Here is a 13479-nt window from a genome sequence, read left to right on the forward strand (position 1 = left end):
CATAATATTTTCTATTATAAAATATTAATGTCAGACAGATTTTGCTAATACCAATAAAAAAATATAAATAATGAATCTTGATCAAATTATTGGGATTATATTTTTATACATCATAATACGCTGCGATTGTACTAAATTAGTTTTTATATCTTAATATTATGGATAACAATCAACTAATTGTATTCATGCGTACATGGTTTTTGCTATACTTTATTATATCAATGAACACGGAACATTGTGATCAATGTAACTATCATGTGATCATAATATTGTTCTGATCACATAGTCATATCTAGAGGAGGGTATATGCAGAAATAGATTTAGCAAAAATAGGGTATTTTGGATATTTTGTCCAATGAACACTAGTTAGGCTTTTTTTTTGTATGTTTTTCGCCTTTTTATTATAATATTTGTTGCATATGTCAATTTCATCGATTAAAATTGGAGACTAACTCAATGAGTTTTTGTATGGAGTGAAGAAATTGAAAGCGCTTAATAGCAAATTCTATGATTGAAATCTTAGCCTCTTTTGGTCCCTCTCTCTTATGAACATTATTATATTCAAAATCTATTATGAATATATCGAGCATCAGAAAAAAAAACATGAAAAGAAGAAGACGGAAAAAAAAAAGAAATATACCATATCACATTATATAAATATATTGATAGTGTACTAAAATGATGAATATATACCAAGCAAGTTTGACAATTGTTTTTTTTTTTTGGAAAATGGTGAATAATATTAACAAGAAATAAAACATTACAGGGCAACATTTTCACAATTGTTGATAAACCCTTGAGAAAAATGTCCGATTAAACGTTTAAAAAGGGGAGTAAATAGAGTGAATTCCATCCCAACACAATTAATGCAAAAGATGGATGTATATACTAAAATACAAAAGAATATAATTCAATCATAATAAGGAGATATATAAAACCAAACATGCTAATTATATAATGGGAGCTAAGACAATGAAGGATATCAAAAGAAGAAAGTAGTCAAAACGGACGTAGACTAGACACTTAGTGCATGTAAACATAGTTTGGTCAAGAAGGTCCATGAGAAAAGAAAATGGTCAAAGCACAAAGACCCTTTTAGATGTTTATAATGATATGGCAATATGTGAATATATATAGGGGTGATAGTGGTGGGCACAGTATTATCGTGAGTATCGGGCGTTGAACTCGATTATCCGAAGATATTTAATTAATCCGTAAAAATCTTGAAAACACTGTTGACTTGTGTTGATGTTAAGGATATTTTGTTAATTTATTTGAAAGAATATTAAGGTATTATCATAAATACATCAAAATATAAATGATATAAATGTCATTTTATTCATATCCCGATATCCACGGATAACCCGTTGTCGTTCAAAAAAAAATTGAATCCGGACCCACAATCCGGATTCTTGGCCTCATCGCGCCTGTCTTCGCCATCGTTGCTTAGCGAATACCCGTGTCTCGAGTTGGCGGACCCACATGTATGGGAGTGGGGTCCCATGCCCCCATATATTTAGGGAAAAAAAATTAATTTACTTATATTTGTTATAAAATTTTGATAAAAAAGGTTGAAGGCCCCCGTTAAATTTTTTCTTAGGTTCCCTTCTATTCTTTTTTTTCTTTTTCTAATTTCTTGTTTCTCTAAATATTAGGTTTTAAAATGTCCCTTTTTAGTCTTATTTTATATCTATTTTTTTATTTTCAGATCGGAAGCTCTAAAAAAAACACAAATCTAATATTTTTTGTTTATTCATCAATTTCTATATTTTGATCATATTTATAAATTTGTTTATATTATATCTATTTTTTTATTTTCTCTTTCAATTCTCTAAAAAAAACACAAATCTAATATTTTTTGTTTATTCATCAATTTCTATATTTTGATCATATTTATAAATTTGTTTATATATATATATATTCATATATTTGATTTATAGAAAAACCAATTGACAAATATTTCAAAAAAACTTTTTTCTAAGATAAAAAAACTTTGCATCAATATAGTAAAATTTCAATCAATAATATATCACATTATTAGTTTAGATCTCTCTCTCAACAAATTAATTTACATGATTTATTTTAGTATCTTGATGTAAAAAAATATATTAAAGACAGATTTTTAATGATAAATTTTTGAAAATAATTTTCGTAATCATTTTGATGATCTATTTTTGAATAATTATATAGTTTATTTTATCGAAAAAGATATATTTCAGATAATTATAAATTAAATTGTTATAGATAGATTTTTAAAAATAAAGAATAGTAAAATTTAATAATAGAATATAAACATTGTTTTGACATATTTTATTAACTTTTTTATAGATATTTTATATATAATAATTATGACTCCCACCCATAAATTTTTCTGGTTCCGTCACTGCTCGAGTATCCACGAGACGGGGTACCCGAAAAAAACCGGCAGGTCTCAAGTACTTGCGCCCATGTATGTAACATGCTTAGTTATCCATATGTGAAAAGTTGATGGGCAAAAAAATTTGAAGGATGGTCAAATGGGTTCAAAGGGTACGGGGTGGCACCGTTCTTGTCATTCAATAAGAATGGGTGATTTGCATTTGTCGTTATTAATTCACCTGACCACTGAAAATGTAACATACATAACGAAATGGGGATTTTTTTTTACGGTTAAAGTGGTCCTTAAATTTGAGAAACACCAATCAGATCGGACAAGAAAGAGGTTCATCATGACTTACGATAGGCGCAAACTAAAACCAATTTTTTTTTTCCCAATAAAACTTTTTTATAGATATTTTATATATAATAATTATGACTCCCACCCATAAATTTTTCTGGTTCCGTCACTGCTCGAGTATCCACGAGACGGGGTACCCGAAAAAAACCGGCAGGTCTCAAGTACTTGCGCCCATGTATGTAACATGCTTAGTTATCCATATGTGAAAAGTTGATGGGCAAAAAAATTTGAAGGATGGTCAAATGGGTTCAAAGGGTACGGGGTGGCACCGTTCTTGTCATTCAATAAGAATGGGTGATTTGCATTTGTCGTTATTAATTCACCTGACCACTGAAAATGTAACATACATAACGAAATGGGGATTTTTTTTTACGGTTAAAGTGGTCCTTAAATTTGAGAAACACCAATCAGATCGGACAAGAAAGAGGTTCATCATGACTTACGATAGGCGCAAACTAAAACCAATTTTTTTTTTCCCAATAACATGTGATTATTTCTATTGGCGGATCGTGAAAATTCTCATGAACCAATCATAAGGAATTTTCTCGATATGAGCATTTCAGGTTCGAATAATCGTCACGTGAATGAATCCTTTAACTCCCTTATATTCACATTCGTTGTTACAAACCTAACCTCTCTACCCAAAAGAAGAAGAAGAAAAACCTAACCTACGATGTCTACCAACGATATTTGAAATTCCTTCACTACAAGACATTAAGCAGTTAGATCATGAATCATAATGAGTTGAACAATATCAACAGAAATTGAAAAATACCGGTCTTGAGTATGTACCATATAGTTTTAATTTTAATTTTTAATGTTTCATTATTGTTAACGTGTGAGAACAATTTTTTTTTTTTAATTATATGGGTATCCTAAATCGAAATTTAGGTTGGTTCGTTTCAATTTGATGAATTTTCTTACAAATTCTAAGATTCTACAAGTGTATATCGTTTTAATTGTAAGGTCCGTGGACAAATAATTCAATTCTTAAAGACTTTCATGATATGTTTCTCCCATAGTTTTATGGGTTGATATTCATCCACTTGACTAACACCGCAATGATATTATCTTTAATTTAACCTTAGGAACTTCATTTACTCTATTTTTTCACATAAAGGAATTAAATGGAAAAATAGATCATACTATCTATACGCTCAAATGACATTTAAGTTTCCACCTGACAGATGATAAATAAGTATCAGAAACCCTAAATACATAGGTGGGTGGAGCGTTTACTTTCGTATCGATTCCAGATTCACCTCTCTCTCTCCCCCCTACCACACTAACCTCGCGACTCTAATCCAAATTAGAAACATATATACACGTTACACGTACATATATATATATATATATATTATAATACCATTGTTATATATATATATATAAATATCATATTTTTGTTTATCTATTGAGAGGGATCATCTCCCTAGGGATAACAGGGTATATGCTGAAAGAATACCACGACAGTAAGAAAAAACAAGGAATTAAAATACAAAACGGACCAATATTGACATATTTGCCATCTATTTTATAGGTAAGATATGATTCATGTGGAAGCTGACTCAGTACGCAGAAATATATATATATATATATATATATATTATATGTATGTATAGAGAGAGAGAAGAGAATACACGAAGAAGAGAGGTGAATGTGACGGCTGTCGGAGTGGGCCAGCCCATGATGGGCCCAACAACCAACCAATAGTAGCCCACCATCGTTTAATTTGGACAGAGACGTCGTTTTCGTCGTAAACCCTGGCTTGGGCCCTCGTGGGCCTTTCCCAATTGCTTTACTTACACATCTGAACAATCAATCAACTGCCTTTCATTTTTCTTTCCCAAAAAAAAAAAAAAACACAATGAGACTCAAACACAGAATCGTGTGTATGTGTATGTATATATATATACACACATATATGACGATTAGAAACAGTGTGGTAGAAAAAAACATATTTCTCATTTTTTTTTTCCCAAAGGAATCACGATCTCATCATACAACAGTATGAGTTCCATAAAGAACAAACAACACAGAAATTCATCTGCTAGAGATGCGGTCGCCATTTATTGTAGCTAATGCAGCCTTCTCTCCTCTTACCATCTCCCAAGTTATTTGGAACAGAAACATCTTCCACGACTATGTTACTGTCAGAATCTATCGAGTAAGACACGTCCAGTCCCTCCAGAGCCAAGTGATAAACGACGTCTCCATCACGCCCTGATGCAAAATTGTCGGTTCCGTTCTCCGGGAACTGTGGTTTGATCCGTTGGGACACTGATCGTATGTCCCAAGACAGGACCTGCTCGATCAAGCTCTTGAACTCGTCTATCGATGCGTACAGAGAGTTCTTTTCCTGATATATAAAAAAAGAAACGCGTACACTCTTCTCATGTTCTGATCGGACAAGAGGATGGTGTTTGAATAGCTACTAAAAGATATACTCACTATCACTTTCCAGCAATTGGCGATAGAGGAAGAGAATGTGTCCGAGAAACTAACAGAGGCCACAGCCAATGAACTATCCTCCTGTGAAAAATAATTTTGGGATCAAAATTTATAAGAATCTAACGATGAAAGCTTGAGTTGTAGAGATGATCCACTCAGGAAGTCAGTACCTTTATAAAGTTCATACCTTTACCCATTCTGGCACTCTGGCTCCTTCAATGCTGTCAGAGTACGGTAAGTAAGGCTTGATGTCAAGCACCGGCTATTCACAGTAGTTATAAACAAACGAAGATACAATCATTTCAGAAGAAGAAAAAAAACCCATAGAGAATAAAACATGCAAAGGGCAGGTAGACTTACAGTCCCGTCCACAAGATCCACACCAGAGAGCAGCATCATATGCCCTTGGATTGCCTCCACCTACATTCAAAAAATCCGCTTTTTTTTTACTTGCCTTACGTTCCATGGCACCATGTTCAATGCCCTTGTATCGTATACCTCTGGAGAAACAAATCATGGTCGGAGGATACCTTAGCGACAGTGAGACCTATTGGGCAAGGACGGTGAGGAGAACGAGTAGCAAAGAGTCCCATCCGTCCGCCTTTCAGTCTCGGTACTCTCACCTGAGTTGACGAGAAAGCCATAACCTTGTAAAGAACCTCCAGACCGGGATTCTGATGAGCAGACTCTAAAAGGTGAAGACTTTGGAAATGTGGTGGATACCTTTGCTTTTAGCTTTGATTGAGATGGTTTTCTCCATAGCTTCTCAATATCGGTGTTGAGATGAAAGACGTATATGACCCAGCAATAAGAATACTCGCCGAGACCCTCAAGAGATGCAGGAGGAACCAATGCCGGATCAAATGTCAAGCACGCCCTCGCTAGAGAAACAAGCAAAGGCTGCCTGGGTGTCCCATTCCTCCAAAACAGAGAAGCCATAACTGAAGTTCAGTATTCTGAACAAGAATGGCATTCTGATCAAACCAAGCTATCATTCTGACCAAGACGATGTGAAAGTTTATTACTTTGACCAATACAAGATTAAGCCATATCAACAGCATTACACAAAAGCAGTAACAATCAGAAACCGCCATTCAGAATGGCATTACCCTTTCCCAAACGTGATCACATGAAGTACCTCGTGGAGAAGCAAGATTGTATGGTGCCAATTGGCCGCATCGGGTAGGAAGCGTTGTTTAAATTATGAGGCTGGTTTTGTGCTAAAGCCTCCCGTAATTCCTAAAATCACAAAACACGTTAAACATTGTTATAGTCCAAAGCCTGAAAAAGAAATGATAATAAAGGCACAAACTTTTTGGGTCAATCTCAATGTCTGAATTTAGGAGATCAAAGCAGAGTATTGAGCAGAACAAAAATGTCGGAAGTAGAAGTCTGAGTTCGGGCAAAAATCGAAAACCCATGTGGGAAATCATACAGTAACGCTTCAATTTGAATTTTTTTTTTCCTGATAAGTGAAGTAATCAACCGGATTTTTAATTGTTGAACTCTTCGTTTCCTTCCCATTAGCTTTGGATCAGAATCAGAAGAAAAAAAAAAAGAAGGAGAAGACCTGCTGAGCCCTAACACGACCTCGTCTCTCAGAAGCACATTTTTCGGTAATGGAATCGAGAGATTTCTCAAGATCACTAATCCTAGATTCCAAATTTCTATGCCTTCTTCTCCATCTAAACCCTGAAGAGAAATCAACACAATATGAGTTTCCAGTAAAATATCGTACAAGTACTCGCCAGCACAGAGGAGAGAGAGAGAGAGAGTACGCGAGACGACGACGGATACGGAGACGGAGACGGCGAAAACTGTCAAGGCCAAGGCCGCCGTAGTGTATCTGTGGGAGGACACCGTGAAAGCCATGGCGGACGCTCTGCGACGGCGGCTGAGGAAGCGGTCTTTGAGATCGCACATGTGGGCCTGAGCCCAATGGTTAAAATGAATGTGGGCCTTATGTCACGTCAAGGTGCCCATTAGGTCTCCTTGACGAGGCCGTGGCTTTTCGGACGGTGGATTTCGGCCTTCTCAGCCGGAAAATCGCGGATTCATTGTCGGAGAGATTCGGAAAAATGGTAGGAGGTTCATTATCGCTGGACATTGAGGACGATGCGTTTCAGAGAATAATGAGCGGAGCGTGGCTGGGTCCGACAGGGTTTCAAGAATGGATCGAAGCCACGGTCGTTCCTCTTCTAACCCAATTCAAGTCTCGGCTGTCGTCGTATAGTGACCGTACGGTTGCTAGGCTCGAGCTTGATGAAGATTCCGGTGACCGGAATACCGGTGATTTGTTGCCGAGAAGCATTTCGTGGGCGGTTTGATGGATGGATTGACTGGTTTGGTGGTGACGGGCGTAATTTTGTTGGTTGTGTAAGGGTAGATATGTAAATATATCTCAACTAGTTTTGGCGGGTGAAGAGGTAAGGTTAGCAGCTAGGGATAAAACGGTCAAAATAAGTGTAGATATTTTTTTGCTTTTTATTTTCTAAATAGTTTTTAATATATCTATATAGTGGATTCGAATATTCATGCTAAGCAGAGATGATAATAGATTATTTATTTTAAATATATATGATGAATAAAAAAAGGTTTTTTTACATATAAGTATATTTCATCAATTCATGTGTATGTAACCTTACAAGTATATTTTATCAATAAATGGGCTTTCTTACATTATTTAAAGGCCCGATAGAAACTTCTCACAGAGCCAGAGGTTTCCTTCTATTGATGAAGAAGGCACATGAACTCCAAAGAAATGGCAAGAATCATGGAAGAGTGAGGTCCAAACTCAGATGATCACTTCCTCAGTCGATTCATCCGACGAAAAGATGGAAAAAGGAAGACCAGTAACCAGCCACCTTCAACATGACCAAAAAAAAAACAAAGGTAATCTCCATGCAAACCCTCTGTCCCGATCAAAAGCTTTAAACAAACCTAATGTGATCATACCTGAGCCAAAATACCCTTCCCTGTTTGGCCTTCGACGACAAGTCCACCCGTTAATCCTATCATTGCCCATGCTCCATTTATCGCCTCTATTTGCCGTCTTCTCTGTCAAACAGATGAGATATTCGGCATACATATTGAGTGTGTGTGTATATATATACCATATTACAGAACCACATCTATGAGGCAAAGTCCGAGGTTGATTTATAGAGCCAAGGACCAATGTAGAAGAAGTGCTATAAATTTAACAGTACAAAGAGAATCTAAGTTTTTTTTACCTTTAGCCTCTCCCTCACTCTGATATCTTCCATTTGCTTAGAAGCTAACCTCTTGGCCTCCAAAGGGTCGACCATAATCACTTCTTTGCTCGAACCTCCCTTTCCTGGAATGACCTGCGTGAAGAAACCCGTGGATGAATGCTAAACTACACGTATGAATTCGGTAGATCTTCATATCCACAAGATTTTCACCGACAAAACTAAGAAATTTTTACTCCCCATGTTCAAATTTTAACATATCATTTGCACAATGAGAAGCGTCACCAGATGTTATACGTTTGAATTAGCCAAGACATGGAAGGGTTCGCCCCTGGTCATGCCTCCCACCACCAAGCTTGTGTCTAGGCGTCTTCTTTGTCCCCATCTGAGAACCGGACCCAAAAAAGAAATCATTTGGATGGATTCAATAGAAAAGATAAATACTCAGCTGAGTACTGGTGACAACAAAACATCGAGTTAACCAGACCTGTATGCAATGATCAGATCTCAAAATAACAATGTCGAATGCTGATAAAGTGGAAGATAACCATGTTCCAAACATGATAAGAAGTTCCAATTTTGGAGAATGTTCCCAGATGGTAAAGATTTCGAGACAAACTGAGCATTTTATCCAATCTTCCCTGAGATTTCATAATCAATTCGTACCCTTTTGAGATAATACAGAAGGACGCCAATAAAGGTCATTAAGAAATGAAGAAAGGGAGGAGACAGAAGAGAGAATGAAAAGCAAAAGGTCGGAACCCATCGACCTGAGGGCTGAGACTGCGTTCAAACTCAAAGGACTCTGGTCTGGAGAGAAATCAATTACCATTTTGAGAATTTCTAATGGAATCTTACCCACAAAAAATGGATTAAAAAAAAAAAAGAACAAGTCTTTCATAGTAACAATCCCCAATCCCCAGTCCCTGACATTAGCCGATACAGCAACTGTCTGATTCGTGAGAACGATTACGAACCCAGAAAGATAATTGCAACAGCAAATAAGAGCAAGAACACAAATTACGCCGATCTTGACGAAGAATCGGAGATTACCTTCGAGAATACGTACGAACTAAGAACGCCGAAGAACATGGTATGGTAACTAATTCCAAATCCTATTTCTTTCTAAGATTGTCGACGAATTTCCAGGAAACAATAAGAAACAGAGGTAGAGAGAGACTTACACAAGAGAAGAAGAAGAAGGAACCATAAACCGTCCATGGAGATTGCTTGGTGGAGCTCCTCCGACATGGGCGAATATGGGCGGTGAAGACGACGAGGAGCACACCGTCATATTCACGTCTATGGTAATTGTATCTTCCTCTCCGTTTTTTTATTGGTACGGTACGGAGAGAAGCGAGGACCATGACATAAGAACGTTAATGCGTCGTCGTTTTCCACTCCACAACAAATGCTTTCCAATTCATTATTATTTTTTTTTATACATTGGGAGCGGGACTACCTACCCGACGGAGACGAACTGTCCACCATCTGCACCTAACAGTTCCCACCAGATCTGGCCACCAGGCACGCCTAACGTTCGGGCCGTAGTTGGGCTTAGGCGCATGCGGATCAAACCTCAAGTCCACGAGCACGAACCTGCAATACACGCGTAGGAGGTAAATAACCCCATTATGATAGGCTGACAGGCGAGCAGGTCAGAGGAAGGGAGGTGGTAAGATTCGAAAACCCGACCTCAATGAGTTATCTCATGCTCCCAACCGATCCCAACCGACTGACGTAGCCCCGAAAGGCTCCAATTCATTATTTCCATAATGGTTAGCCAAAAATACCCAAAAAAAATTCCTTTTACATAAAACATTTGAGTGAGAGATATAATCTGTTAGTTTCGATTTGAGATATAATCTGCAATAAGTTATAAAAAAAAAGATATATAATCCGCAATAGGGATAGACGTTTTGGAGTTCAGTTTTATATTTGTCGTTTTTATTTCGGAAATGATTTATTTGGTTTTATAAAAATTGTCTCAAATTAAAACTAAATGTTAAAGGATTTGGTTCGGTCTGAAATATTTTTGTTATATAAATATCAAACGATAGTTCAAATTTGGTATTCACGCATAAATTCATAGAAGTATATATTTCGGGTTTTGGTTTGGTATTTGTGCGTATTCTGTTTGATATTTTATCAAATTCAATTTTAAAACAATTTATTCGGTTCTATAAAAATTGTCTCAAATTAAAATTGATTATTATTGTATCAAATTCAATTTTAAAGACAAGAAAAAATGACATTTTCCTACGCAGATTTTGTAAAATGTGACTTTTTTCTACACGAATTTTTAATTTGACAAAAAACTACACCAGATTATCAAATGTGTCAAATTGATACACGAACTACCCAATTTAACTGCAATTTCTTACACAATTCAAAAACGGTGTTAAATATCCGTTAATCGATGACGTGGCACGCCACGTGGCGTCTGACATGGCAAGCCACATGGAAAATTTTGTCATGTCAGCATGCCACGTCATATTTTTTAAAAAAACAAAAAACAAAAATCCGAAAAAAAATTTACAAAAAAAATAAAAAAACAGATTTAAAAAAAATCCAAAAAAACTTGCAAATAAAATAAAAATAAAAAGCAAAAAATACATATATATTCATATCTATATAAAAATACAAATATAAACATATATACTCCTATATATGTATATATATTTGTATATTTTTATTTTTTATATATATATAGGAGTATTTATGTTTATATTTGTATTTGTATGTGGATATATATATATATATATTATTTTGTATGTATGTATGTACGTATGTATATATATGCGTATGTATATATATATACGTCTATATGTATTATATATATATATGTATGTGTATATATATAAATATCTTGTATGTATGTATATACATATATATTTGTATAAATGCATGTATATATGTGTATATTTTTTATTTAATATATATAGACATATATATATATAGGAGTATTTATGTTTATATTTGTATGTGTATGTGGATATGAATATATATGTATGTATATATATGGATTTTTTATTTTGTATGTATGTATGTATGCATATGTATATATATGTATATGTATTTATACATGTGTATGTGTATATATATAAATATATTTATTTGCATGTATATGTATATATATTTGTATAGATGTTTGTATATATATGTGTATATTTTTTATTTTGTATATATATATATATATATTTATGTAGGAGTATATATATTTATATTTGTATTTATATATAGATATGAATATATATGTATATATATGTATTTTTTTGTTGTTTATTTATTTTAATTTTAATTTTTAAAATTTTTTCGATTTTTTTTCTGATTTTTTTAAATTTATTTTTAAACATCTGACGTGACATGTTGATGTGACAAAAATATATGTGACGTGCCACGTCATCCGCCACGTGGCGTGCCACATCAGCGGTTAACGGACACTTAACACCGTTTTCGGATTGTGTAGAAAATTGCAGTTAAATTGGGTAGTTCATATATCAATTTGGCATATTTGATAATTTGGTATAGTTTTTTGTCAAATCAAAAATTCGTGTAGGAAAAAGCCACATTTTTTTTTTATATATTGGGAACCCCGGCTGCTACCCTTCGGACGCGTTGACCGAGTAAACCCAAGCCCACACGCACGAGCCTGCAACACATGTATGGGAGGTAAATCAGTCGTAACTGACATGCGATAGGTGAGCGGGCAAGAAGTCCAACCCCCAACTCCCGAAAAAGCCACATTTTACAAAGTGTGTGTGTGTGCTGTAAAATGTCTTTCTCCCTACAAACAATTTATTCGAACCTAAAGACCCGCGCAGGAGAGCAGAAGGGAAGATTGGAGACAGGTCGGTAAGTTGAGGAGACAAGACTCATGAAGTTGAACACGAAAGCTGAAAAGCAATCTCATGTCTGATTTGGCTATGTTAACTTTTAAGACACCATTTCCCCAACTGTGAGAAAACAACTACTCAAACCCACTATCATCGATTATAAAAATTATGTTATATTCATTCAATAATTAATCTGCTAACCAAATGTAATTAAACATGGCTGGCTCCCTATATCCGGATTAGTCTGACCCTTGCTATAAAATAACTGGTTATCCAAAAAAAATGTAATTAAAAACTTTAACCACAAACCCATTTGTTAATTGCTCAAGAACTCGTTTTCGTCTCGTTGCAGGCAAATGTGTATGATTATTACGATGCCAACAAGTGAGGACAAAAATATTCTTGACTCGGACTGCGACCGTTGACGCGTTTAAGTAAAAAAACGCCGAGAACGTTAAAAAGCCCTCCTCGAATCAAATGGTTTTCAGCTTCCAAAACTTCTCTCTTTTTTTTTCCTCCGTTTACAAGGGAAAAAAAAGATATATTAATACATAAGACGGCATGTAATGGCATAGTCAAAATACGAAAACAGCCCAGATGGAAGCAGACAAAACAAAAGAAAGAGACGTAAGCTTGGCAGTGCATTGTCACATCGCAAAGGTTGTAACGATTACAAGCTTTTATACGTATTGCATGATGCATTGCATGCCTTTATGTCTTTTATGTTATTTGCTGTTCTCTTACAAAGATCATTAATTACCCTTTTATTCTCCGGAAATACAAAACTTTATGAAACATTCTAGAGATGTAAGCGACGCTCTCAAAATACATACACATACACGAAGGGGGTGGGGCTATGGCTATGTTTGAATATTATGTGAGAATATCATATAAAGCCTAAGTACAAGCAAATGGGCAGTCCATCTAATATGGGAGTTCGTGCTACAGCTTCCCATTCTTCTCTCTCAAAAGGTTCGCACAATAATCCCCACAATCGAATTCCGTTGCATTTTCACTTTGTAACTCAGTTATAATATACGTATTCTGTATCAGTATCTTTCTGTAACAGAAGAAAAAGTATGGGGGGAGGGGGGGGGGAGTCAAAACTCAAAGGGGAACCTCTGTCTGTGTAGTGGGTTTCTTACTAAACAAGAAGAAAGGGAGAGAAAATGACAGAACAAAGACAGAGTCTCTGAATGAACAGTCGGGAAAGCGCGTTGACTGCTTCGCAGTCTGCATTGAATCAAACTCGATTGTCTTAAAAGGGAAA

At 35.4% G+C, this 13479-nt stretch overlaps 2 protein-coding genes across 2 annotated transcripts; both read right to left on the reverse strand.

The window, feature by feature from the left end:
- Positions 1-4656: 4656 nt before the first annotated feature.
- Positions 4657-7598, reverse strand: LOC104817809 (tRNA (adenine(37)-N6)-methyltransferase). Its single transcript, XM_010547132.2, has 9 exons — positions 6943-7598; positions 6735-6856; positions 6303-6403; positions 5888-6083; positions 5695-5787; positions 5525-5584; positions 5352-5426; positions 5165-5245; positions 4657-5072 (listed from the first exon to the last, which is right to left on the reverse strand). The coding sequence occupies exons 1-9, from the start codon at positions 7085-7087 to the stop codon at positions 4764-4766; spliced, it is 1182 nt and encodes a 393-aa protein (XP_010545434.1). The 5' UTR covers positions 7088-7598; the 3' UTR covers positions 4657-4763.
- Positions 7599-7745: 147 nt separating this feature from the next.
- On the reverse strand, positions 7746-9714 carry LOC104817810. The gene is made up of 5 exons (XM_010547133.2): positions 9558-9714; positions 8671-8758; positions 8395-8508; positions 8120-8221; positions 7746-8028 (listed from the first exon to the last, which is right to left on the reverse strand). Exons 1-5 carry the CDS (start codon positions 9665-9667, stop codon positions 7984-7986), a joined length of 459 nt encoding a protein of 152 aa, XP_010545435.1. The 5' UTR covers positions 9668-9714; the 3' UTR covers positions 7746-7983.
- Between the last annotated feature and the right edge of the window lie 3765 nt (positions 9715-13479).

Source organism: Tarenaya hassleriana, unplaced genomic scaffold (genome assembly GCF_000463585.1).
Source record: "Tarenaya hassleriana unplaced genomic scaffold, ASM46358v1 Cleome28, whole genome shotgun sequence".
NCBI classification, from domain to species: Eukaryota; Viridiplantae; Streptophyta; class Magnoliopsida; order Brassicales; family Cleomaceae; genus Tarenaya; species Tarenaya hassleriana.